This window comes from Podarcis bocagei (genome assembly GCF_964188305.1).
Source record: "Podarcis bocagei genome assembly, chromosome: 10".
In the NCBI taxonomy this organism is placed as follows: Eukaryota; Metazoa; Chordata; class Lepidosauria; order Squamata; family Lacertidae; genus Podarcis; species Podarcis bocagei.
In genome coordinates this window covers 76875759-76901700 of record NC_138135.1, presented here as the reverse complement: position 1 = coordinate 76901700, position 25942 = coordinate 76875759, and the positions used below count along the sequence as shown (strand labels likewise).

The 25942-nt window shown below is 43.9% G+C and overlaps 1 protein-coding gene and 1 long non-coding RNA gene across 2 annotated transcripts in view; one reads left to right on the top strand and one right to left on the bottom strand.

Moving 5' to 3' along the window:
• LOC308596009 overlaps positions 1-6083 on the top strand; it is a 29112-nt gene extending 23029 nt beyond the window's left edge. The window contains exon 2 of the long non-coding RNA XR_014012262.1: positions 5831-6083. This is a non-coding gene — a long non-coding RNA (uncharacterized lncRNA). The remainder of the gene's footprint in view (positions 1-5830) is intronic.
• Positions 4915-25918, bottom strand: PHYH (phytanoyl-CoA 2-hydroxylase). Its single transcript, XM_081210764.1, has 9 exons — positions 25777-25918; positions 15136-15191; positions 14020-14130; positions 12912-13080; positions 12258-12339; positions 8536-8717; positions 7401-7550; positions 7034-7168; positions 4915-6078 (listed from the first exon to the last, which is right to left on the bottom strand). Exons 1-9 carry the CDS (start codon positions 25876-25878, stop codon positions 6025-6027), a joined length of 1041 nt encoding a protein of 346 aa, XP_081066890.1. The 5' UTR covers positions 25879-25918; the 3' UTR covers positions 4915-6024.
• Positions 25919-25942: the final 24 nt, after the last annotated feature.

Genomic DNA, 25942 nt, shown 5'->3' with positions numbered 1-25942 from the left:
CAATGCGAAAAAGTTAGATGTGATATAAAAGGCCTGAAGAGGGAAGGAGGGAACCAATAAAGAATATTAGGGGGGGGGGAGGAAAGCAGCTCTGGAAAAAATGGATTCTGAATAAGAGAGACCTTTGCTTATAGGTCTGTTTGGATTATTTCATATTTCTAAGAAGCTAAGCCTGTGCTGGACATATTTTTGAGGTACATTTGATGTTTTAATTATTTTTAAATAAAGTTCGGCAAGTAAAATTTTGAATAATAACTTATGGGTCTGGACAATGCTTCATTCCAAAAGGAACAGTTTTTTAAGCATCCTGTCACTTCAAACTGCACACTATTAATATCTGCAAAAATCCAGTCTACTACTGAAGCATAACAACAGTCAAGCCATTCACTGTGTGCAGATGTAAAGGAGTAGAGCTGTGTGCCATAAGGGCATTGCTGACAACGCCCTCAACCTCCAGATAACCCCACTGAGCAGTTTCATGTAGCTGTTAAACAGCATAGGGAATAAGATCCAACCCTGAGGAACCCAACATTGAAGGGCACTCTCCAAGCACCACCCATCCAGCAATGTCTATCCAGGTAGGACTGCAACCACCGCAAAGTGATGCCACCCACCCCTAACTCAGACAGGCGCTCCAGAAGGTTGATGGTATCAAACTGGTATCCAATTCGGTTTCCAAAAGGATCTTCAGAAAGTTCCTTAGACGGTGTTTGAAAAGTAGACTGCAGTTTTTTGTACCAACTTTTCAAATGTGAACTACAAAGCTGGGAGTCTGTCTCTGAATAAAACCTAATCTGAGTAACTCGGCTGCTTTTGAACATGGAAATTGGAGGCTAATTTGTGCAGGTTATTTACACACTACAGAGAGATGAGCTAAAAGAATTCCAGGTAAATGGCTAAGTTTAATATTGATGAATATGTACACAAATAGTACCTAATTGTGCATGCTACCCTCTTTAACTTATTCTGATGCGTGAATTATGTTACATCAAACCATACTTAAAATGAACTATGGTGTAATGTGAATGCCCAGTGTACCTTTGCAGACTGCTGAAATTCTGGCCACTTTGCTTCTCCCCGGCTGCCAAGAAGGCAAGTCTGGCTTGTTGTGTTGTCTGAACGGCCCAGCCTGACGAGGAAAGAAACCAGGAGCCCATGTTCAGCCCGCACAACAAGCCTGACTATGGCTTCTTTCCTGGAAGCGCAACAGCAGCAGGGGAACAGCGAGGCACAATTTCGGCAGTGCAAACCAGCACGCTGCTTGTTCACAAGAGTGTTCGCATTAGCGTTACTTGTTTAATGTGACCATGTGAAGCAGGCCAACATGAGAAACCAAGCCTTAGGAGTGCGTACTCAGAAATGTTACTCCATTAAGATTTTTTCCTCCCTACTTAATACTGCTTTCTTGCCCTTCTGTGTAATTTGCAAAACACACATCTGGTCTAGAGCCACGATGTTGTGGACATTGGGAGACTACTCCAGACTAGAACTTGCACTAAAGACACGCAGCAGCAGTGGCTAATTGGGCTCTCTGGGAAAAGAGCACCACCTGCTGACCTCTGGAAGAAGTTCTTTAAGCAATGCTTGTGCAAAATGCAGTGTTTGTATGCCAACGGGGTAGCGCCATCTTGTGCTGCCCAGTACTGCCAGGCGTGCTCTTCTCAATGGTTCTTTGCTGCAGAATTAAGCCTTGGGGGACTGGGCATCTTGCGGTCTGAAGTCAGGACTTCCAAGTACCATCCATCCGTTCTCCACAGGGAAGCTGCTCCCACACCCGATCTAGCATGTCTCGGCTCTATTGCCCATCAGCTTATGGGCAATAGAGCCATAGCTGCTTTCACTTGCCAGTGCATGACCAGGAGTGCCCCACTATGCCCAAAGCTCCACCTGATGTCACATATGATGGCAGGTGGGCAGGGCTTGAAGAAAACAGCCTCGCAGGCCAAGTTTGACCCAACTCTGGCACAACAGTATCGCTAAACTGCAAACACGATCCTTTGGGAGAGCAGACTGAACATCATGTCCTTGAGCAACTAAAGTAGTGACAGAACCTCATTTGTCAGGAGTTTGATTCAGTTTATTGGCCTGCATTCTGGAAAATGGTTCTGCACTTCCGCTACCTCAACCCACAGAGGAGAGAAAAAATATATCAGAACTATAATGTGCATTAGCCACAGAGACTGGACCTGTGATGTTTGCCTGAAATTTAGATTCTTTGTGGTGATATTCTTTTTTTTTAAAAGCAATGCTCAGAGGTCGTATTTTTAAAAAAACCACTTTTGGGTAATCCCATAAAATGCACTTGTTTAGGTAATATAGATAATTCCTGTGACATTAATTTGTGTCCGAGCATTGTTAACAATATGTTTAAAGTGCTTGCTGATAAGAAATAGCCTTCTGTAGGTGGGTAGATGTTGATATCATGGCCTCAACAGCCTAAATCAAAATCACAACAGCTTGAGAAAGGATGTTTGGGTGAACTTAATTTGGTTTAAACATTATACAGTGGTGCCTCACAAGACGAAAATAATCCGTTCCGCGAGTCTCTTCGTCTAGCGGTTTTTTCGTCTTGCGAAGCAACCCTATTAACGGATTAGCGCTATTAGCGGTTTAACGGCTATTAAAGGCTTAGCGGCTATTAAAGGCTTAGCGGATTAGTGGCTAAAAGGCTATTAGTGGCTTAGCGGCTTAGAAAAAGGGGGGAAGCGGAAAAAATTGAAACACTCGCAAGACGTTTTCGTCTTGCGAAGCAAGCCCATAAGGAAATTCGTCTTGCGAAGCAGCTCAAAAACGGAAAACCCTTTCATCTAGCGGGTTTTCCGTCTTGCGAGGCACCACTGTATATCACATTGATCCACTCTTTATCAGCTGTAAAGGGAGGACTGCATGTTTATTAATGGATTAGAAATTGCACCCCTCTAAGCAACCGGCCCTCCATTTATCCCTATTCCAAGAATACGTCATGCATTACATCCAGATTTGTTGAGGAACAGAACAGTTATGCATCACAGATACAGAAGCAGCAAGGGCCATGGATTTGCCAGTAGTTTGAACCATTTGTGTGCCCTGCAGCATGAACAATGACTTCCTCTTGTACAACAGGTGAGGCCATCTACAAAATGTTCAGAATAAATCAAGGAAATGGAAAAAGTGGGGTGGGGACTTCTGCAACTTCCATCTTACCCCTAGAACCCCTTGTTCACCCCCACCTCCCAAAAGTCTGCACCTGGGGGGTGGCTGACCCTCCAGGACAACACAAGAGGGGATATAGGAGAATGAATGGGAAAATGACAAAAAACATGGCTCCCCCTCCTTCTGTTTTGGGAACCCTCACTAGACTGAAGCCCCTTGCCATGAATGGAAGGGTTCCATTCTACTGAATCTAATGCTCTTTAGGAAAAAGCACACAGCAGGACAGCACTACAATGTTGAGGTGTAGTACTAGCATGAACTTTATTCTATCATCTTTGGGGGTGGAAAGACCCTTGTCCCCAAAAAGGCTTTCAAGAGATTTTCCCCAGATGGATCAGAATTAACTTAAACAAAATCTACAGCCTCCAACAGGAGAGATAACGAGAGGCATCAAGCTTTAGATGATTTAGTTCATATTTTTTGGCCCTGACCTAAATACTATAATTTTGGAAAAGGGGTACTTGCAGTTATAAAAGATATAACTACAGTGGTGCCCCGCAAGACGAATGCCTCGCAAGACGAAAAACTCGCTAGACGAAAGGGTTTTTTGAGCTGCTTCGCAAGACGATTTTCCCTATGGGCTTGCTTCGCAAGACGAAAACGTCTTGCAAGTTTGTTTCCTTTTTCTTAACACCGTTAATACAGTTGCGACTTGACTTCGAGGAGCAACTCATAGAACGCGGTGTGGTAGCCTTTTTTTGAGGTTTTTGAAGACTTTGGTGATTTTTGAAGCTTTTCCAAAACTTCTTTTGCAGCCATTTGGTAAGTTAAACTTTTAAAAACATTTTGGGGGTTTTGGATTTTGGGTTGGGGTGTTTGGAATTCAAGGACTTGGTGTTGGGGAGGGGTTTGCAAGAATCTGGAAGCTTGTGTTTTTTTCTGCATTTTTATGATTTTCTGTGACCATTGGGCCACTCTGCTGTTTTTTAAAAAAAATTCTGGATTTGAATTTCTGTGTGGTGGGTGGCTGGGGGAACAGTTGAGGAGGGGTTTGCAAGAATCTGGAAGCTTGTGTGGCTTTTTTCTGCATTTTTATGATTTTCTGTGACCATTGGGCCACTCTGCTGTTTTTTAAAAAAATTTCTGGATTTGAATTTCTGTGTGGTGGGTGGCTGGGGGAACAGTTGAGGAGGGGGTTCTTCAGCAAGAAGCAAAGAGTGGAAGAGGAACCTTCTTCGAGTTGTCCCCCAGAGTCTTAGAAAATGTACTGTACACTTTGTTGATTTTTAAATGTTTTTCTGTCATGTTTAGAAACTTAATTTATTGTACCTTCAATTTTTGAAATGCTCTTTACAGTATGTGTGACTTTAAAGAGCACTTAATAAACTCTTGTTGTACCAAATTTGGCTTTGTTTGGACTTTTTTTGACCATAGGAACGCATTAATTGAATTTCAATGCATTCCTATGGGATTTCGTGCTTCGCAAGACGAAAAATTCGCTAGACGAAAAAACTCGCGGAATGAATTAATTTCGTCTTGCGAGGCACCACTGTAGAACCAATATCCCTCCAACTCTTCTTGTGTACTTGAAAAAGATTGCTAATAAGAAAGATTTAGAATTGGAATTGACTACTCTTTAACTCAGAGCAGTAAGACAAATAGCTTTCCAATGGAAAACTTCAAAGTCTATTTCCCTTGAACTGGTATGAACATGTCTGGGTAGTAGTGTATTTAACTAAGCTTATGTATTATAAATGAAGGAAAGGAGAAGCACTAGAAATATTAATTGAAGCACAACGTTTATTTATTAACTCTGAGAACACAAAAAACCCAAAGAAAGCATGCAATCTTATATATTATTTTCACACATAACTCCAAATGATAACGGTGGTTTTCTTTTTCATTATTGTAATTACTTTCTAGTTTAGTCATTTGTCTTTCTTAATTTTCTATTTAAGTTGAATCTCTTTTTAGTTGATTTTTTAAAACGTGCCTGTCATATGGGTAACATTGCACTTTCCAAATGCGATTAAATCCACTGGTCATTTCTTTTAAAAGCTGATGAAGCTGACTGCAATAGGCTTTTGACAGTCTAATACACAGCTTTTAGTTAGAGCTTTGTATAGCTTAGGTAACAAATGCAGCCCCTATGCAGAACCTGTGCATTCCATTGGTGCAGAAGCCTGTTTTCTTGACTGGTTCAATATGCTGCTGGAGGCTGAGCCAAGCTCTGTTCAGAGGAGAACATGAGAGGAGACCACACAAGACGGCCTTCTGGCCATTGGGGGGGGAGGGCTTTTCTACACTGCTCCCAACAGCCTTTCGAGATGGGGCAATCGGAAATGGAGAGCCCTTTCCTGATTAGTCAGAAGTCTACCAGCATATGTGAAGTTCATATTTAATTATTTTTGCCCCAAAGTATATTCCTTTAACTTACATGGAACTGCATTTGCCATTTTGTTCATTTATTCACCCAGTTTGGAGAAAATAATGCTACGCTACTAAGAATACAGGATATGGCTTGAACATTCTGAATCACTGCATAAAGGCAGCTGTTTCAGTGCCTTGTTGAATCATACAGCTGTCTACCATTCAATACTGGATAAAGTAGATCATGAAGTGCATCAATTAAAATAGTTAAAACTGTTCTTGAACTTAAGAATATTGTTTACTCAGAACAGTAGGCGTGTCTAAGGAGGTATGCCTAGAATTCTCAATTAAGCATCATTATCAAATATAAATATACCTCAGAACTGTTTTACTTCATAGTAATTGAAAAATATTCAGTGCAAGAAAAATTCTGAACACATCCAACCAAAGGATCATGGTTTCTCCCAGTTAGAAAATGATATGCTGGGTTCATGAACTAAGCCTTGGCATCAAGATAACATTCTACAGACTTCTCCTCTCTCCTTTAACAAGACGACTTCGCACCATCCAAACATCCTAAAGATCAAAAAATGGAATAAAGTTATGGTGTGGGACAGGAAAAACCTTGTTTTGTGCACAAGATTATTCCTGTTGTACACAGAAACAGCTGTATATGGAAGAAACCCCCCCCCCACTACACCCAGTAGTTCTGGTTCTGTACAAGGCTTTGCAAGATCTCAGTGAAAAGCAGCAGCAGCAGCAAAGAGGCTGCCTGTGGCACGGCTGGAGCCTCCTGCTCTGTTCAACAGGGGAAAAGAGAGCTTCAGTGAAGAGAGAACCAGAGTATTTTGGTTAAATTGCAATTTCCTACTTTCTGTACCGTGGCTGAGATATGGTTTCAAAGAAGGTGCGCAATGCATGCTCAAAACTTAGAAGCCAAAGAGGCAGCTGAATAAAATTTTCCATATTGGGGGGTTGTGGTGATTTAATCCCCTACACGGCTTTCTTCAGTTACTATGTAATTCCATGTACAACCAGTATTACAGGTTGATACGACTGCAGAAATTTCTATGCCAGCCATCAGTAAAAATATATTAGGGCAGTTGCAAAGAGAACTAGAGAGTAGCAATATTCATTACAGAATGCCATTTTAAAGCATGTTTTCCACCGTCCTGATCCAGTAGGAACCTTCATGCAGAACGATAAACGTCTATTCTTGGCATGGAGTGCAGCAGAAGTTATTGAGAGGAGGAACATCTTGCACTCTAGCTACAGGCCTCTGTACTCATCCAATAATCTCTCTGAGCAAGGCAACACCTCAGTTCGCTGCCAGCAACACAAATCACACAGCATGCCGAGTGCTTGTCCCCCAATGGTGTGGTGTGGTAGTGAGAATTGTAATATGTTGACCTGCTCAACACCCATGTACATGACTGAGTAGGCTACCACCAATGGAATAATTATTCCCAATACCATTATGTCAGACGTATGACGTGAAAAGTTTTTGATGAAGGACGTTCACAAACAATACCTTCAGGGGAATAGGCGAGTCTATACCATACTTTGTTCTTGCAATTTCCACAACTTCTTTCTCAATGTTCTCTTGAATTGTACCTTTCACATCAATATAGTGGCAGTCAGAACTTGCGTAATGACAAGAAATTGCCTGTAAAAAGACCCACATTATTTACTTTTTCTCTTTGTAAGCACTTCACTACTTTTTTATACCAGCTTTAAACTAAAAACATGTAGGTCTAAGTCACTCTCGAAAACAAATTAAACAGGAGGATTAAGAAACATCAAATGTTAATTAAGAAAATGGGGAAGCTTTGACTTGACTTTGCTTGAGCAGCATAATCCAGGTGTTCTAACACCTGCAACCTCAAATAGCATCTTACCTTACGAAACCCTTCAGTCCTGTTCATTCCAGAGCCATGGATTAGCAAGGGATGGAAGAACACTGTGTCTCCTTTCTCCATAGCAAGGTGAACCCTTGGAATAGTTTTATCATAATCACGCACTCCATGGTACATCTTGTTTACACCACCCTGGAAGTTCAATGTATGAATTTAACTTATTTTTCCTAAAAAGCTTAATGTTTTCAATCATCCAAGCTTCAAAAACTTTTAGAACTTATTTTCATACAAAAGGTTTATATAGCTAGATGAGAGCAAGGCCTATGTAGCCCAGGATTCAATTTCCAACAAAGGACAGGGTGGTCCTTGAGAAATTCACAAGCTGAATGTGAAGCCGATGGCCCTCCTGCCTCTTTTCTCCCTTGCATCTTGGAGATGCATCCTGCAACCAAACATGGATGTTCTAGCTTCCTATCACAGCATTTGAGAAGCCTGTCTAATTCGTTTTGTCTAAGCCCTCTGAGCTCGTGGCCCTCCCCACACCTGGTGGGACATTACAAACCTTGCTGGTTTTCCCAAACATGGAAGTTAATTTTTCTTGCCTTTGCTTTTCCTACTCCCGATGTCCAGAATGTAACTCAAATCCACTGGCTCCCCATTCATCTCAATTTAATGCCCTCTTTTTAATTATAGCCTGGGATGCGGGTGGCACTGTGGGTAAAACCTCAGTGCCTAGGATTTGCCAATCGTATGGTTGGCGGTTCGAATCCCCGCGGCGGGGTGAGCTCCAGTCTTTCGGTCCCAGCTCCTGCCCACCTAGCAGTTCAAAAGCACTCTTAAGTGCAAGTAGATAAATAGGTACCGCTTTATAGCGGGAAGGTATACGGCGTTTCCGTGTGCTGCGCTGGTGCTGGCTCGCCAGATGCCGCTTAGTCACGCTGGCCACGTGACCCTGAAGTGTCTTCGGACGGCGCCGGCTCACGGCCTCTAGAGCGAGATGAGCACGCAACCCTAGAGTCGGACACGACTGGCCCATACGGGCAGGGGTAACTTTACCTTACCTTTTAATTATAAGGACACTGAAAATACTACTCAGTTAGCAAAACTGCTATTGGCTACCTCCAAATTTGCAGATACTTCCATCCTCCATCCCTCCCTGGAGGGATAAAGAAATTACCTCCCACTCAGGATAATCATGCTGTTTCAGAGACCCCTTATGACTTCCTGGCAAAACTACCAGGCATCCATTTCTGCGATCAATCTTCTCCATGGCAGTCCAGGCACAAACAATGCGATCTGCAGGCCGGAATGGAAAATAGTGCAAATCCTGGTGCATTGGATGGCGAGAGGTCTTCTTTCCTGCAACAATTATTTGTATTAGCTTTCATAGTACAGATGCAGAATTAGTTACCGTATTTTTCGCTCCATAGGATGCACCTCTTCCCTCTTAAAAACTAAGGGGGAAAGTCTATGCGTCCTATGGAGTGAATGCAGGGGGGAGGCAGGCAGGAAAAGCCCCCAAGAGCCGCACAAAAGCTTCGCGCAGCTCTTGCGGGCTTTTTCCCCAGGAGGGAGAAGGGACCGCCGCTCCCCGACCTGTTCTGGGGGCTGGGGTTGGGGGAAGCTTGGGCTTCCCCTGCCCCAGCCCCGCGGCTAAAAGGAGAAGCTGAAGCTCCCAGAGCGCAGCGCAAACTGCCGCTGCGCTCTGGGGGTTTCAGGCAGCTATCCGCAAGCCTTCGGAGAGCAGCGGGAGTTCTCGCTGCGCTCAGAAGGCTTGCGGATAGCCGCCTGAAGAGCGGGAGGAGTCGGTGTACACCGATCCCTCTTGCTCTCCAGGCTTCGCTTCACTGGAGAGGCGCTGCACAGTTTTCCCTCTCTGCGCAGCGCCCCTTCAGTGAAGTGGGAGGAGAAATGGAAGGGGCTCCGTTTCTCCTGCCGCTTCGCTGAAGGGGCGCTGAGCAGAGAGGGGGAGAAATTTTTTCCCTGTTCTCCCCCTCCTATGGTCCTGTGAGTCCTATGGTCCAGTGCGTCCTATAGAGCAAAAAATATGGTAAGTAAATACAAGCACAATGAGACAACAAGATGTCACAGTGTGGCCTTGCTGTGTGTGTTTTACCTGAGTCTGTAGCAGGGGGTTTACAGAGCAAAAGTTAGCACCCAAAACAGGACTTGCTGCACTAACTTGTTTTTCTTTGTGTGCTATTTAAAAACAAAAAAACCAACATCTAGTCTACCTGCAAGTCAATGAAATGTGAAGTTGATGCTCGCAGCTGAGTTCTGGATTTTGCCTAGGATCAGACTGAAGTAGCCCTGCCTATGGCCTTCAATATTAACAGTGGACTATGTGGCAGGACTGCTGTTAAACTACTCACAGCACAGTCCTCATGTCTGCAATAGGGTTCTAACAGTGAACTACACTGCAGTGCAGCTGTGCGCAACTCTCTTCGCTTAATCCACAAAGTGGAGGAAAAAACAATGGATTAACATGGCAGGATTGTTGTAAGATGCTCAACTGGCTACACCACAAAGCTGCTATAATGCATTATCCATCCAACCAGCAATATGGGAAAAGTGAATACATCTGTTTGGGATTTACAATAGCACTGTTGTGTGTGGGCATGTTTTAAACCACACTCAATTAGACGATTGCTACATTTTGGCTTGTTTTTGTGGGCAGGTGTGGAATAAGCTACATTAAATGATTTACAAGATGTGACTAGAAAGTTCGGTGAATGGTCACAGAAATTGGACAGCGAGAAATATTCAAACATACAATCGGCATTGGAAACCCACAAAATGGTCACAATTGTGTACAGAGATGAAGCTGTAACTCGAAAGACAGTGCATGAGTAGTTTAAGCCTTTCCTTGAAGGGCAGCAAACCATCAAAGATGACCCTTGGTCTAGCAGATGCGGGATCAGCGTGTGTCTGTCCGAATGATGGTGGAACGACTGCATATTTCGTGTGAAATCGTTACTAAGGTTACTGAGTTGTCCCACCCTCCATATTCTCCCAATCTGGCCCCACCGAATTTCTTTCTTTTTCCAAAACTGAAATCTGCACTGAAAGATTTTCCAACATTTCATACGTCCAAGCTGCTGTGATGAGGGAACTGAAAGCCGTACGAAAAGAGGACTTCTCCAGAAGTTTCCAACAGTTCTATGAACGTTGTCAATGGTGCATTGTATCAGAGGGGCCTACTTTGAAGGCCTGTAAGGTATGTATGTTCGAGTATTTCTTGCTGTCGGATTTCTGCGATCATTCACCAAACTTTCCGGTCACACCTTGTACTTTCTCCACAGTGTCCATGGGTGGCTCTAACTTCCATCCCTCAGGACATTTAAAAATAGATTCTCAGTGTGATGCAGAAGTGACCAATACAGAATGAGATTATCTGTATACCTGAGTCCAACTGTTCCGCTCCCACCTGGTTCTCATTTTTTCTCCCATTCGGGCAGCCAACATTCCTTGCCACTGAATTATTTTTTAGTTTTGCCCCCCTCATCCCACCTTCCACCAATTTCTTTTAAAGCCTCTGAAACCCTCTGTTCTCCAGAGTCTACCAGTACCTCTCATGCAGTTTCGGCTACACCTCCAGTGGCATTCAAAGACTCGAACCAGGACTGGTATTTCTGGATTTAAGCTGGCAATGGCTATACACGTCCATATATCGTAGTGATGGCATGGTAGGAGCTATGCATAGATTTCCTCATCCAGTTAATCTACCCCTCTTTACCTGAGTCACCTTACTAGCATACGTTGCCACTGCTTAGAGCTAAAACCCAGGAGCACATTTTGTGGGCGACTGGGACATCTGAAAGCCAAGAGGTTCCCTCCTGACAGCAGCCCTGAAAGTGACCCAGATGGGATTGCATCCAGGGGCTCCTTACCAGCTTCTATGTCCTTTAATATTTTATTTATTTATTTATTTACAAATGTTTATATCCCACTTTTCACCAGGCCTCAAAGCAGCTCACAATGACAAAAATATACAATATATACATTTTCTCCTTCTGCAAGTAGATCCTCCCAATAGTGTCCAACTTATTTTCGTTCTTTCCTTCAAAAGATCTATAGCCCATTTCAGTGGGGCTCTTCCTCCCCCCATAAACCCCTAATGTAGTGGCGCCTGCCCTGTGGAACGCCCACCCACCAGATGTCAAAGAAATAAACAACTATCTGACTTTTAGAAGACATCTGAAGGCAGCCCTGTATAGGGAAGCTTTTAATGTTTGATGAATTATTGTATTTTAATAATTTGCTGGGAGCCGCCCAGAGCGGCTGGGGAAACCCATCCAGATGGGCAGGGTATAAATAATAAATGTTGTTGTTGTTGATGATGATGATGATGATGCACCCCCCTTGGCCCTCCATATCGCTAAATTTTGTGAACTAGTGTTTATTGCCTACAGAGTATGCTTCTATATACACTTTGAGAAAACAAAGACACCAGAATCCTTGGCACTGAACTGAAATGGCTGGCAAGTCACCAAAGGACTGCAAACCAATGACTTAGAGAAGGATATGCAACATGCCATTTAATGAAATCAAGCTATGGGCAGAGACATGGGGAAGAGGAAGATGGCAGCAAGAGAGAAAATCGTGCCACTTCCACTTTTAGGTTTGTCCCTGCTCACAGATTATCTTGAGGCAACAAAGCCGTAAACGGGGGAAAAGGTCCCATTGTTTAGAGTGTATCAATACCAAACCTAATGTATATTAACCATGTTAGTGGTATATATTTTCATTTAGACTTGCATCACAGCAGCTAACTCACTAATGATACCTACAGGACCTTGCAGAAGAAAAAGAAAAAAGGACAAGTCTGCTAATATTTAAATACACGCTTGCATTCTTGAACAGAGTATTTTATTTCTCCTCTGTTCAATTATTTCTTACCAGAATCTGGCGGCTTATTTATCAACATGGTGTGCATAGCCATGATGTTTGGTCCTGTGAAGCATTCGACATATTTCAATATCTAAGGTGAAGAAAGTTTCTCATGAGATGCATATTTAAACATGCTAAAAATATATTACCCCTTATATTTCACGGGCAAGACTCAAGTGAATACGCATGATCGATACACCAGTGTTGAAGAAGCAACCAGTTTTATGCAAAATCGCTGCCCTGTGCAAAAACTGCCATCATCCAAGTTACTGACAGAATCCACCAGCAATGTCTCCCTATGCATATCCCATTGAAATGGACAGGAACTAAGCAATCCTTATGAAAAAGTCACGGGCCTCTGGCATCATGTGTCATTTCATCCTCAGGGTCTCTTAACTTTTGATAGATGGTGCTATTCCATGCCATACTACGCTAGTAACCTAAATAATGAAGGTGTCTATTCAGTGCAGACTTTGCCTGTGGCTAAAGAGCTGGGCAGCGATTTTCTAGAGCAGCACAGGGCAACATCCTTAGATCAGGCTATGGAGACTGTATATAGAGATTACAAGTTTCTTCCGAATTAATATAATGTGAAGGACCACATATAAAAAAATGCAGATTATTTGTGGTCTTCAGGATATTCTTTTTTTAAAAAAAATTAACCTGAGACAATGTGCAATATCTGAAGAGCTCTTCATGGTGCTGGAAATCCTGTAGTTTTGAAACTGCTCTTTGATCTGGAATAAATTCAGACTTGGCAATTGACACATCTCTCATGACCACCAGTCCAGGGACGATCACTTCCTGTCTGCAGATCTTCATGAACTCATTTCTGAAGAGGGAATTTTAAAAATTTACTTTGGCAAAGTTTACTAGGCTATTTAACCATGTTATTGCCCTTGCTAAATGAACTGGATACTTCTATTGCGCAAAACAAGGCTGTTCAAAGCGAAGCCTGAGGGCCACAAGCAGTCCTTAAGGCTCTTTTGGGCAGCCCTTGGACTGCCTTTCCAAACTCAGGGCAGAGAGGCCTTGGGCTGTGGGAAGAAGGTGTAAGGGTTCAGACAGGGTCCTAAAGTCCTCCCACCTCATTCCCAAAGCCTAGTTAGCACATTCCCAGCTTTGGAAAAGAGGTGGGAAAGCTCTATACCTTGTGCCTCCTTCCTGAAGTCCAGCACCTAGCTTATCTGGGGTGTGTGAGTGTGTGTGAAATTTTGGGCTTGCTTCCCTGCCCCCCATGACAAAGCAGTGTGTGGGCAGAGGGTACTCTTGCAGCCGACTTGGTATGAAGTTGGGACACCTTGGTGCAAAATTATGGGTAATAACTCAGAACTAGAGATCCACACAACTCATTCTCTGTGAGGCTTTGAGTGTATATTTATAAGTGAATTATGCCTCGTATCAACTGGCTGGATGTTCTTGTAAATCCAGGGGGAATTTTCATTTGGAGTGGGGCCCTTCCTGCGGCCTTCAGGTCTTGCTTGGCAAACACATGCTCTTGGGCACACCTCAAGAGAGACCTCTGGACTGCAACCAGTGTGTTTTAAACCACTGGGGGTGGAGTCAAGTACCCCGGGGGGGGGGTCAAGACTGACCCAAGGGGGGTTGAAACAGGAGCACTCCCACCCTGCAAAGATATGGAAAAAGAGATGAAGAAATGGGTCCTGAATGCATGTTTGGGTGAAAAGTGAGTTCTGGGTCTGAAAAGGTTGAAGATGCTTGTTTTAGACAATCTCACTATATGTGATTAGGACACATGGCTACAGTTTACCTGAAATGTTCAACATCCTCATCCGAGACCAGATTTTTTATGACGAGATAGCCGTTCTCCTCATAGAAATCCCTTTGCTCTGGGCTTAGAACATTATTATCTAAGGTGTAACTGCGGAGATAGGAACACACACTGGATAAGTTCACAGGGCAAGGATGAAGTCTAGGAGATAAGGTCTCCCTGGGAACTCTTCTGCAGCCTCCAACACACCCCGGGGTCTTCTGTAGCACAGAAGAGCTCTAGGGAAAACAGGCAGGTCCATGTGGGAGGGGGTCCCTGATGTTCAAAATCTGCAGTACCATGAAGGTATTTATTTCCATGAAGTCAGCACAAAAGTTAGTTTGCTGCTTGCTTCTTGAGTATAGAGGCACAAAAGTTTCTACTAAATCACAAATACACAGATGCAACCATGCCCAGAAACAGCATGCCATTACAAACAAACAAACAAACAAACAATAAATAAATAAATAAAAATACATATTTACAAAATAATAAATGTATATATTTTTAAATTTTTGGATTAAGTTTCAGGTGTTGCAATTGCTAGCTGTAACCTGTCCCCCCCAGTAGGTAAGAAACAACCACATCAGCAAAATACAATTGTATTTCATGTTATATGCCGCTTTTGAGTGCTGCTGAGATAGAATTTGGCATATAAACAAAAAGGGGGTCTTTGCATGAAATAAACTATTTAGGTTGCAATCCAAATATACTTAGCATGGATTAAGAGATAATGAATGCAAAGGGACTTGCTACAAGACGGAACTGTGCTATTGGGTTATTTAGTTTATACTATGTGCCCTATCTTTACTTCACACAGAGATGCTGCAGGGAGCTATTGGGAGAGCAGGAACAAAAATGAGACAGCAAAATACTGGGAAACAGAGGGCAATGGTTGCTGCATCCTGCATCCCAACATTTGCTGTTCTACTATTTCAGAACTGCAAAATCTGCAGGAATTCAGAGCAATGTGATGGTTAATCCACCCCAAATTATCAAAACCTCACCAAATTCAAGCTTGGAATTCTAGCCAAAAAATAAATATATGGTTTCCTTTCATTGCCATGATCACCACAACACATCTAATTTTTATACAGAAAAAGAAAAATTACCTACCGGTACTGAATTGGATATTTCACCGTAGTTACTTGGGCTGAAGTTGGAATTTGTGTCTTGAGCACAAGTTAAGGAATCTAAATACGGTTTTGAATATATATTATATCTTATGGGGTGAAATAAAAACTCAGAACTCATTTTGAATCATAGGAACTATTAACATGGAGGAGGAAATATAATGTACATTAGTTTTATTCTGATGTACACCACTAATCTCCCAAGTTTTCCTAATAATTTAAAGCCGCATGCAGCAGAACTGGAAGATAGCCATTCTACATTATAATTATTTATTTTAAGCTACAGTTAAAGAAGGTAGATTTAAAAAATAAATAAATAGTAAGACATGGGGATTTTCATGCAACCCAAAATCAAACACCTAAGCATTTATCTCCCCTCCTGACATAAAACAAAAACATTCCAAGTTAATCATAAGACAATTATGAAAACTGCCACTTTTTTCTTTTTGACAAAGTAATAATCATAAATAAAAAAGAATAAAAATATGCAGCCCATCACCAAGACCATTCCACTGTAACTATCCAACCTCCCAGAATTTCAGCACCTCTTGCGATGGTTTTACCCCTTTCCGTTTTAACAGTACAAATTCTACAAACACCATTCATATCTCCTCAAAATCATTTCTCCTGCATATTCTCTGTCTTACCTTAATGACACATTAATTTATCATTAATAGCTATATCCCACTTCTTCCATTTTATATTCTGCTTGCCTCTTCCACTTCCTAGCTATAAAAACTCGTGCAGCTGTCAATAAATTTGTGAGCAAGCCCTTCCTAGCCTGCAAACCTTCCACCCCATCGTAAATTGATAATAAAGCCACCTCTGGACTTTTGGTCAGCTTTAATCCAGTGATTTCTGTTATCTCCTTAAACACCCTTTGCCAAAAAAATTGTACATATTTATACGTGAATATAATTCCCTGTTTCCTGGCACACTGCCATTCTCACAAGTTTCCCGGAAAGACTGCAGTTTTGAAAATGAATGTTTTATGAATATTCCCTCTCCCACCCAAAAAAATACACCAGTTCTCTTTTCTAAAGAAACCTGAGGAAAGGATTCTACAAACAACTTTAATTTGAAACAAGATGCATCTATTTAAAAGTTTATGATCTTTGTGACTTCTCTGACAAATAGTTTTGGATTATTATGCCCCTTCAATTAAACAGTGTATAGCCTGATTAAAACAGAAACGAAAAAACCCCACTGGTTAAAAACAGAAAAGAAGATGAGCAATCCTATTGAAATACTTACTATGATATTAAAAAGGAGGGGAGGGCAAATAAGGAATATTTGGATTATATGATACATTCCAATGTTGCAGGGACATAACAGGGGCTCCCCGCACACCCTCAATCTACTGTGGAGGGTTCTCCAACCCTTTGGAGCAGGTTTTGAGTGTTCATGGGGCACTGCCAGAAAGAGAGGGAAAGTTTACTTCCAGTAGAAATCTGCTGTGATAGCAGAATAATAGTAGCATTAGATATGGCTCCTTCTGCTGAAATAAGAATTACAGTTTGAATACATTTTGCAAATTATGAAGCCTGGGACACAGTATGGATATAGGAAGATACAACAGAACGCATGTATGGATCCACTCAACAAATCGTAACAAAAGAAGTGATTCTCCTCACATACACACTCCCCACTGTTTTCACTCTTTTTAAACTGAGTTATACAATCTATCATCTTGTGCAATGCACAGGATTGGAGCCAAAGGTTCCCTTCCCTGATGCAAGTTAACTGCCTAGGAAGGGGACATTTTAATGTAACCCATAGACAGCATACTGAATATTACAGTTCACAGAGTTTGTATAATAAACATTGATTGTTTTAAGTTTTTATTTGTCACCTTGGTGGCAACTTCTAATGACAAATGGAAAACTATTTGGGGAAAGCAATTTTTTTTTTTTTACAATAGTGTCTTCTATATTTGTACTCTCTAAATATTAACAAAAACACCAGATGGAAAGCAATTGCCAAACACAAAGTGGAGTCTTCCAAGAAAATTTAGAAAAAATACCAGTGATATAACATTTCGTCAGAAAAATCTACAAAATAAAAAAGGAAACTGCTGGCAACAACTGTAGGAATAACACTGTTCCAAAATGAAGGTTTGTTGGATGGAAATATAGAAATAAGAAATAATTCAATGAAGAAATAAGTTGAACTGGATATGCATTTCCACTAAATCATAGAGCAATTATAGTTGGAAACAGCAAAGAACAGCAGGAAGTATTCCCTTAAGAGCAAGATTCCAATGGTTTCCAAATGGATATCAGACTTCTTCCATACTCAAGTAGTGCAATTAGTTTCATTGAAGGCCATATCTTAAGTTGCAGCTTTGGTACGGGCAAATAAAAGCAAATAAGTCTTTCATGGCAACTGGAGATATATTTTAGAATGGAAATGCAATTTATGTAATTCCGAAAATACATTTGTTGCAAATGCCGTAATAGCAGGAGAAGAACACTGGGGTTTCCCCCTCCCCCTTTTTCTTTAAACTTTGTTAAATTATTAATCAATTCCAAGACTATGATGCTCATGAATGTAATATTGTAAATATGCCTTTTGACTTTGACATTCTTTTTTTGAAAAAAATGAATACAGTAGTACCTCGGGTTAAGTACTTAATTCATTCCGGAGGTCCGTACTTAACCTGAAACTGTTCTTAACCTGAAGCACCACTTTAGCTAATGGGGCCGCCGTGCCGCTGGAGCACGATTTCTGTTCTCATCCTGAAGCAAAGTTCTTAACCTGAAGCACTATTTCTGGGTTAGCGGAGTCTGTAACCTGAAGCGTATGTAACCTGAGGTACCACTGTAAAGTGTTTTAGATTAATACAAGTAAGCTCATTTATCCAATAGGGCATTTCACACATTACGCACAGGCAGTTTTGCTAGTATGTATATTTTGGTAACTGTGGACAACCATAGCTTACTGATAAACCCATTTGTGATATTAACTCTATTCAGTTTTTTAAAGTATTTTTGCAACAACATTAAAAGCTTTGTGCCACACATTCCAATCCACAAAAATTACAAAAATACGAGTCAAAAGACCAAGGCATACATGCTACTCTTTCAATCTATTTTTTTCCATAATTGGTGCCCAGTATGAAAAGACAAAGGAACGCGGGTGGCGCTGTGGGTTAAACCACAGAGCCTAGGACTTGCCGATCAGAAGGTTGGCGGTTCAAATCCCCGCGACGGGGTGAGCTCCCGTTGCTCAGTCCCTGCTCCTGCCCACCTAGCACTTCGAAAGCACATCAAAGTGTAAGTACCTTCCAGCGGGAAGGTAAACAGTGTTTCCGTGCATTGCTCTGGTTTGCCAAAAGCGGCTTAGCCATGCTGGCCACATGACCCAGAAGCTGTACGCCGGCTCCCTCGGCCAATAAAGCGAGATGAGCACTGCAACCCCAGAGTCAGTCACAACTGGACCCAACGGTCAGGGGTCCCTTTACCTTTACCTTATGAAAAGACAATCATGTTCATTTCTTTCACAGAGAATTCAGTCTGGAATTATCATCAATAGAAACTTCTAACAGGGAAACATCCATTGTTGTTGCTATCAATATTCTGATAATTTTTAGTATTTTTTCCAAAATAGAAGAAAAGGGCCAGGACAGGTGCTGATGCAACTGTCCCTGGTTTGTATATATCATGAAGTCATAACACAGTGCATAAACATTGAGCAGAAAAACATACTAAGGGTATGCCTGAGATACCTTATTTGTGAAGATAATTCAGTAGACATTAGTTTCAGTGAAACTGCATCCAAGGTCTTTTATCATAGAATCATATATCGTTGGTGTATGTATCCTTTCTCTTTGAATAAAATTACAAAACGACTACGCACTACCAACTGCTGGAGATATGGTAGCAGCTTTGGCTCATTTTTTCACCTCTGGTTGTACTGCCCTAGTCAAACAAGTTTGGTTACAGGTCTTTCGCAAAATTGAGTGAATAACCAAATAGGTCATCCAAAAATTATCTCCCTCTCTCTATTTGATTTGGGTCACCACATAATTAAATATTGCAAAAAAGCTCACAGCAGCTAGATTCTGGAGAACTTGTGACACCGACCTTATGGAAGTCCGGTATCAGAAACTTTGGGACTTGGCAGTCATGGGCAAATAAAGCTGTCAACCTTTGACTGTGTAGAAAAATTCAAGAGGCAGAAAAATCTTTATGCTATTTAGACAAGTTTTATTTCTTATGCAGTAATTAAAAAACATGGGCTCTCTCTCACTGGAAGCTTTAACATGACACTTTTCAAAGATAGAAATGACTGACGTAATTGTTTCATTAGAACAGACCAAAGCTCCTCTCCTCCTTTTTCCTTTGTATTGGGCTGCACTGTATTGACTGATATTTGATATATAGAAAAATAGAAAACAGAGAGATAGATGGTAGATAGACAGATATTCATACAGTCACAGTGGCGTTCTGATGACCTGAAGGGGCAAAGAAACTTTCCAGTAAATGCAACTTTGAGAGGTGGATACCTGGTACTTGCAAGATGGTGTTGAGGTAAGACGCTCCTGTTAGAGCTCCTCAATTAGATGTTGGGGGCTCCTACTCCTTTTAACTTTTGCAACATTTTAACTTCTTAATCTTTTAACCCTCTTCTTATCAAAAGTTTGGCAACCTGGGGTTTTATATCAGGGAACTTGTGAAGTTGGCGCTGTAAATTAGATCTAACGAAGTCAAACAGCTTAACAGCCGCCGCCCAGCTTATTTCAAGGACTCGTAACTCTAAACAATTTAATTAATCTCCTGAACTTTTTCCAAACTGACTCTGACTCAGGCTTTGACTCGGCATTTTAAATGAACTAAGGGAGGTGAAGCTGTGTTCCGTTTGTGCTTGCCTCTGCCCTCCTGGCTTTGGGTCCAACTCTGCTGTGTGCCTGCTCTGTCTTCCCAGCTGTGGGTCCGGCTGCCCTGCATGCCAGCGGTGCTCCTGGACTGAGACAGACTGGTCGAGTGCTCGGCATGGAGCCTGGGTCAAGATAGACTCAATTGAAAGGCACCTAGGGAGCCGGGGGGGGGCTCCACCCTCAAGACGCCAGAGACTCTTAAGCCACAGGGCTGGCAGCTGGTTGTAGCAGAGGAGAGGTATGATTCTGTGGCCCTGAGAACACCAGCAGTGGGGGAAACCAGAGGACTCCTGATGCCAAGAGGAACACCTTCTCTGCCGCTACAAGTGCTAGCGCAACAGCAAGAGGAGGGCCCCCTGAGACCATTGGGCACGGCATCGAACAGGGCATTTACTGAGCCTGCCCCACCTTCCTCTGCCCACCCCCACCCCCCGATGTCGCCTGGTTGTTCAGGTTGGCAGATTCAGAGATCATTCGAGTAGACTCGAGCTCGCGCGTGATGCTACAAGAACTTCGTCTGCTACAATAACTTTTTTCTTTCCTTTCCCCCCTCCTTTTGCCATTTGTTTTAGTTTTTTATAGTTCATTGTTTCATGATAATATTTAAGTTTTCCTTGCTTACTGTTAGGTGTTTGATGCTATTTAGGTGTTTCCCCCCCCCCCTTAATGTATGTTATGTGGTAGTTTTGTTTCGCTACGGAATGTTTTGGGGGTTATTTTTCAATTTCTTAATTTAATTAATTGGTTTGCCTAATATTATAATAGTAGGCTGACAAAGAATATAATAGTTTCATATAATCAGAGAGGTAGCTGATGTTTAGCTGGTTTGTTCTACTCGACTAATTAGAGTTATCGAGTTGCTGATACTATAAGCAGAACAACTAGGCTGGGAAAGAATAACATCAATTGCCATCAATGGAGGCTAGTATGAGGCTTGGGACTGCTACTGTGGAGGGGCGAGGGAGGTATGGCGGTGGGGGCAGATGTCATAGGCGAAGGGGATCGAGATACGGATATGCTCGTACCCCTTCCAATCTGCGCCCCATCCCAAGGGACGAGGGTAGGGTGAGCAAGGATTACTCACCTCCGTCACTGGTGCTGTGCAATGCCAGGTGTATAGGCAACAAAACCGCCACCCTGTGAGATTTCTTTACCTCGCACGGGGTTGACCTGGCTTGTGTGACAGAGACCTGGGTGCGCGAAGGGGAAACAGTTACCTTACAAGAGATGGCGCCCCCGGGTTTTTCCGTCCTCCACCAGTCGCGGACTGTGGGCCGGGGGGGGGAGGGGTGGCATTATTAATCCGGGAAGATTGTTCTTTCAGGGCTCTACCATCGCCATCAATCCCCGGCATTGAATGTGTTGGCCTAGTGTGGGGCTCTGAGGTGAGCTTGGCTGTCTGGCTGGTGTACCGGCCACCTAGCGCACCAGCAGCCACCCTGTCAGGCCTACTGGAGGCGGTGGACGGCTGGGCCTTGGAGTTCCCTAACCTATTGGTATTGGGGGACTTCAACATCCATGCTGATGCCACTCCCTCCTCACAGGCTCAGGACCTGGTGTCTTCCATGGCGACACTAGGGCTCTCCCAGTTTGTTTCGGGCCCCACACATCAAGCAGGCCACACGCTGGATTTGATCTTTGGCTTAGGTATAGATGTGGTCATGTCTCCTTCGATGAAGGTGCCATGGTCTGATCAATACACTCTGAAAGCCAGGATTGACTTTCCACCCCCACCCTGCTTAGGTGGCGAGCCGATCTGGGTTTGCCCACAGAGGCTGATGGACCCTGATAGATTCCGCCAAGCCTTGCGGGACCTTGCTCCCCCTGGCGACTCATTGACTGAGCTTGTTGAGGGCTGGAATACCCAGCTCCTGGCAGCCATTGATGAGATCGCACCTAAGTGCCCTCTGCGACCCTGCAGAAACCGGAGCTCCGGAAAATGAAGCGGGACCTCAGACGGCTAGAGCGAGTATGGTGGGGTGCCCGTGATGGAGCCTCAAGAACATCATATAGGGTTTTTATGAAAACCTACCAGATGGCAGTGAAGGCCGCTAAGAAGTCTTACTTCTCGGCCTCCATTGCATCCGCTAGCTCTCGCCCAACGCAATTATTTAGTATAATTAGGTCTTTAACGTCCCTCGAGGAACAGCCAAATTTAAATAACAATTTGACACACAGCTGTGAGGCATTTGCGAGCTTTTTTGTGGAGAAGGTCCTGTTGCTCCACCATGACCTCCCTGCCAATTTGGATACAATAAAGGAACTGGAGGCCCCTCGACTGTCCTCGGGTCCAGTATTGGACCACTTTGACCGGATATCCCCAGCCGATGTGGACAGACTCCTCCAAGTTGGAAAGCCCACCACCTGTCCTCTTGATACGTGCCCGTCTTGGCTGATTAAAGCGTGTCCAGACGAGGTGCGGGCCCCCCTGGGGGATATCATCAATTTGTCCCTTGGCACCGGGACATTCCCAGGGGAACTGAAGGAGGCAGTGGTGCGCCCACTCTTAAAGAAAACATCATTAGATCCCTTAGATCTATCCAATTACCTCCCAGTTTCGAATCTTCCGTTTCTGGGTAAGGTGATTGAGAGAGCAGTTGGTGGGTTTCTGGATGAAACATCGGCTCTGGATCCATTCCAGTCTGGCTTCCGCACTGGTCATGGGACCGAGACGGCCCTGGTCGCCCTAACAGATGATCTCCGCAGGCAGCTGGATCAAGGTGGGTCGGGGCTGCTGATTCTTCTAGACCTGTCAGCAGCCTTCGACATGGTCGATCACGAACTCCTGGACCACCTTGCTGATGTGGGGATCCAGGGCACAGTCCTTCAATGGCTGCGCTCGTTTCTCTCTGGTCGGGGACAGAGGGTGGCGCTTGGCGGGGAATTGTCATTGCGCCACTCCTTGGTGTGTGGAGTGCCTCAGGGTGTGATACTCTCCCCGATGCTTTTTAACATCTTTATGCGCCCCCTCGCCCAGCTTTTCTGGAGTTTTGGGTTGGGCTGCCATCAGTATGCTGATGACACCCAACTCTATCTGTTGATGGAAGGCCATCCTGACTCGGCCCCAGACACACTGACCAGATGTCTGGAAGCTGTGGCTGGATGGTTACGTGGGAGCCGGTTGAAGTTAAATCCTTCGAAGACAGAGGTCCTCTGGCTGGGGCGGGACGATATGGGATTGGGGGGGGGCAACTCCCATCTCTTGTGGGGGCACAATTAGTACCAGCACCGTCCGTTAAGAGTTTGGGTGTAATCTTTGACACCTCCCTTTCCATGGAGGCGCAGATTGCAGCTATAACAAAGGCGGCATTTTTTCATCTCTGCCAAGCTAAGCAGTTGGCTCCTTACCTCTCTCACCCTGACCTAGCCACTGTGATCCACGCGACGGTCACCTCCAGACTGGATTATTGTAACTCGCTCTACGTGGGGCTGCCCTTGAGACTGACCCAGAAACTCCAGCGGGTGCAGAATGCCGCAGCGAGACTCCTTATGGGGTCCTCGCTGCGAGATCACATTCACCCGGTGCTATACCAGCTGCACTGGCTCTCGGTGGAGTACAGGATCAGGTTTAAGGTGCTGGTTTTAACCTTTAAAGCCCTATATGGCCTAGGACCCTCATACCTAGGGGACCGCCTCTCCTGGTATGTCCCACAGAGGAACTTACAGTCTTCAAACAAAAACATCTTGAAGGTCCCAGGCGACAGGGAGGTTAGGCTGGCCTCAACCAGAGCCAGGGCTTTTTCGGCTGTGGCTCCGATCTGGTGGAACGCTCTGTCACAAGAGACTAGGGCCTTGCAGGACTTGACATCTTTCCGCAGGGCCTGCAAGACAGAGCTGTTCCACCAGGCCTTTGGCCAGGGCACAGCCTGACTCCCTCCTTTGGCGATTCTCACAGAACTCTAGCCCAATGGTTGCCATTAATCTGATTTGAATTGATTTTATAATGAAATTATTTTAGAATGTTGTATTATTTTATTGTTGTTAGCCGCCCTGAGCCCAGCTTCGGCTGGGGAGGGCGGGATATAAATAAAATTTATTATTATTATTATTATTATTATTATTATTATTATTATTATTATTATTATTATTATTATTAACGTATGCTGAGCTGGCAGTAGGACGGGGAGAAGAGAAGCAGGAGAAGAGATAACTACAACCTGCACTCCCCCACTGCCTATCTTGCTTGCAAACCCACCTCCAACTTATCTCCCCAATGCATAAAATATCTAGGATGGCATTTTGCATGTCCAACCACTGGATGCATAATACTATACACATAACTAGTGACAGACCTAAAGGGAGTTGCTAAATCTGTATTCAACAGAGAGGAAATTTCAGGAAACCTTGAAAATGCTCAGACTTCTCTATTGTTCCTCATCTTGAAACACATTAGTAATAAATAGTGGGGGAGAGGGGAAGAGAATCAAGGAAAAAGTATTAGAAAAAGTATTAGATAATCACATATACCTTATGTAACAGTACCAAGTACAAAGGTCAAAAGCAAGATTGCTAGTTCAAAAATAATAATAAATAGAAAGGTTAGCAGCAATCAGAGCTGTAAATCTAATATGCAATATAAAGAAATGTTTCTTCCATCAAAATATATCCCTGCAAAGCTGTGAATAACAATGGAGAGACAACAGAAATTGGACTGATACATGTCCAAATCATCAGGATATTTGGGGGGGGGGGGTGCAAAGGCCACTGCAGGTATTTTCCTATCCCTGCAGAATTCTTTGTGCTGTGCATAATTTTGCTTAAACACACTTGCAGTTATTTGCCACCCACTGACAGAATTATATAAACACAGAATTGTACAGTTGGAAGGAATCCTGAGGGTCATCTAGTCCAACCCCCTGCAATGCTTCAAACGATTAGTTTCAGCTTCACTGGGGCCAAAGTCTGTACAACCCTTGCTCAGACATATGCAATCTTGACTAGATACAAGATAATTTGATTTATAATTAAAAGGGCTGCTTTGCATTTAAACTAAAGAGGCCAGCATAATAGACACAGAGCCATTCAAGTGGCCCATCAAGTTATATAAGAATTACATAGCTCTCTAGTCAGTATACAAACCAAACCCAAGAAGTGGTGAAGCCTGAGAAGGGACCTGGTCTGGGAATTAGAATTAGGTCCCATGTCTGGGAGAGGCAGTTACCAAGGTCCTCTCTGCCCTCTCCCCACAGAAGGTTTATGCACTTCTAAGGAGCCTCAGAAAAGCAGCAATTCGACAGGTGAAGATTTTTCCCCTTGCCAATTTGAATGTTAGGAAAAGATGCATTTTTTAAAAGTTCTGCTGCTATGCAGGTCCAACAGACTCAAGACTCTTCCAGAGACCGTGTCGGCCCGAGTTTCAAAGGCTGTTTCTCTGCAGACTTTCTTACAAGTCTGTTCCAACTTAATGATGCAGGTGAAGCTGCCTGGAAGGGACTGAGCCCAGAAAGGCGAAGGAGAGATGGACAGGTGCCTGGGCCTGGACGAGATGCCTCTCGGGCCCCTTCCAGCTCCCTCGACCGGAGGAGGGTCCGAGGGAGTTGGAGAGCTTGTCCGAGAAAGAGGAGGGCGAGGACGAGTCTCTGGCTCCCAGGGTCGCGGCTTCCCGCCCGGACTCGAGGGCCCTCGGGGGCCCCTTCCAACGCCCCCATTGAATCCCACGGCCTCCCCTCCTCGTCCTCCCTCGTCCCCAAGGAGGCGCTTCTCCTGCCGCCCGCCCGCCCGGCCGCGGCTCCTTCCAAAGGATACGGGGCGGCGGGCCCCCGGCCCCCAGCCGGGCAGGACGTGGCGCAGCAGGGCGCGCAGCCGGAGCGAGGCGGCGCTGTCGGCGTGGCTGGGTCCCTCGGCCATGGCGCCCCGATGCGGACTCCTCCTCGGCCTCGGCGCCTCTGAGGCAGCGCCGCCGAGGGCCGGA

What these genes read in the sequence shown, in the direction of transcription:
- PHYH (XM_081210764.1), bottom strand. Translation starts at nt 25,878, where the DNA reads ATGGCCGAGGGACCCAGCCACGCCGACAGCGCCGCCTCGCTCCGGCTG. An exon ending in AAATATCCAATTCAGTACCG is followed by an intron (nt 14,131 to 15,135) that starts GTAGGTAATTTT and finishes CTATCTCCGCAG; the next exon opens with TTACACCTTAGATAATAATG. An exon ending in GGACTGAAGGGTTTCGTAAG is followed by an intron (nt 7,169 to 7,400) that starts GTAAGATGCTAT and finishes GTCTTTTTACAG; the next exon opens with GCAATTTCTTGTCATTACGC.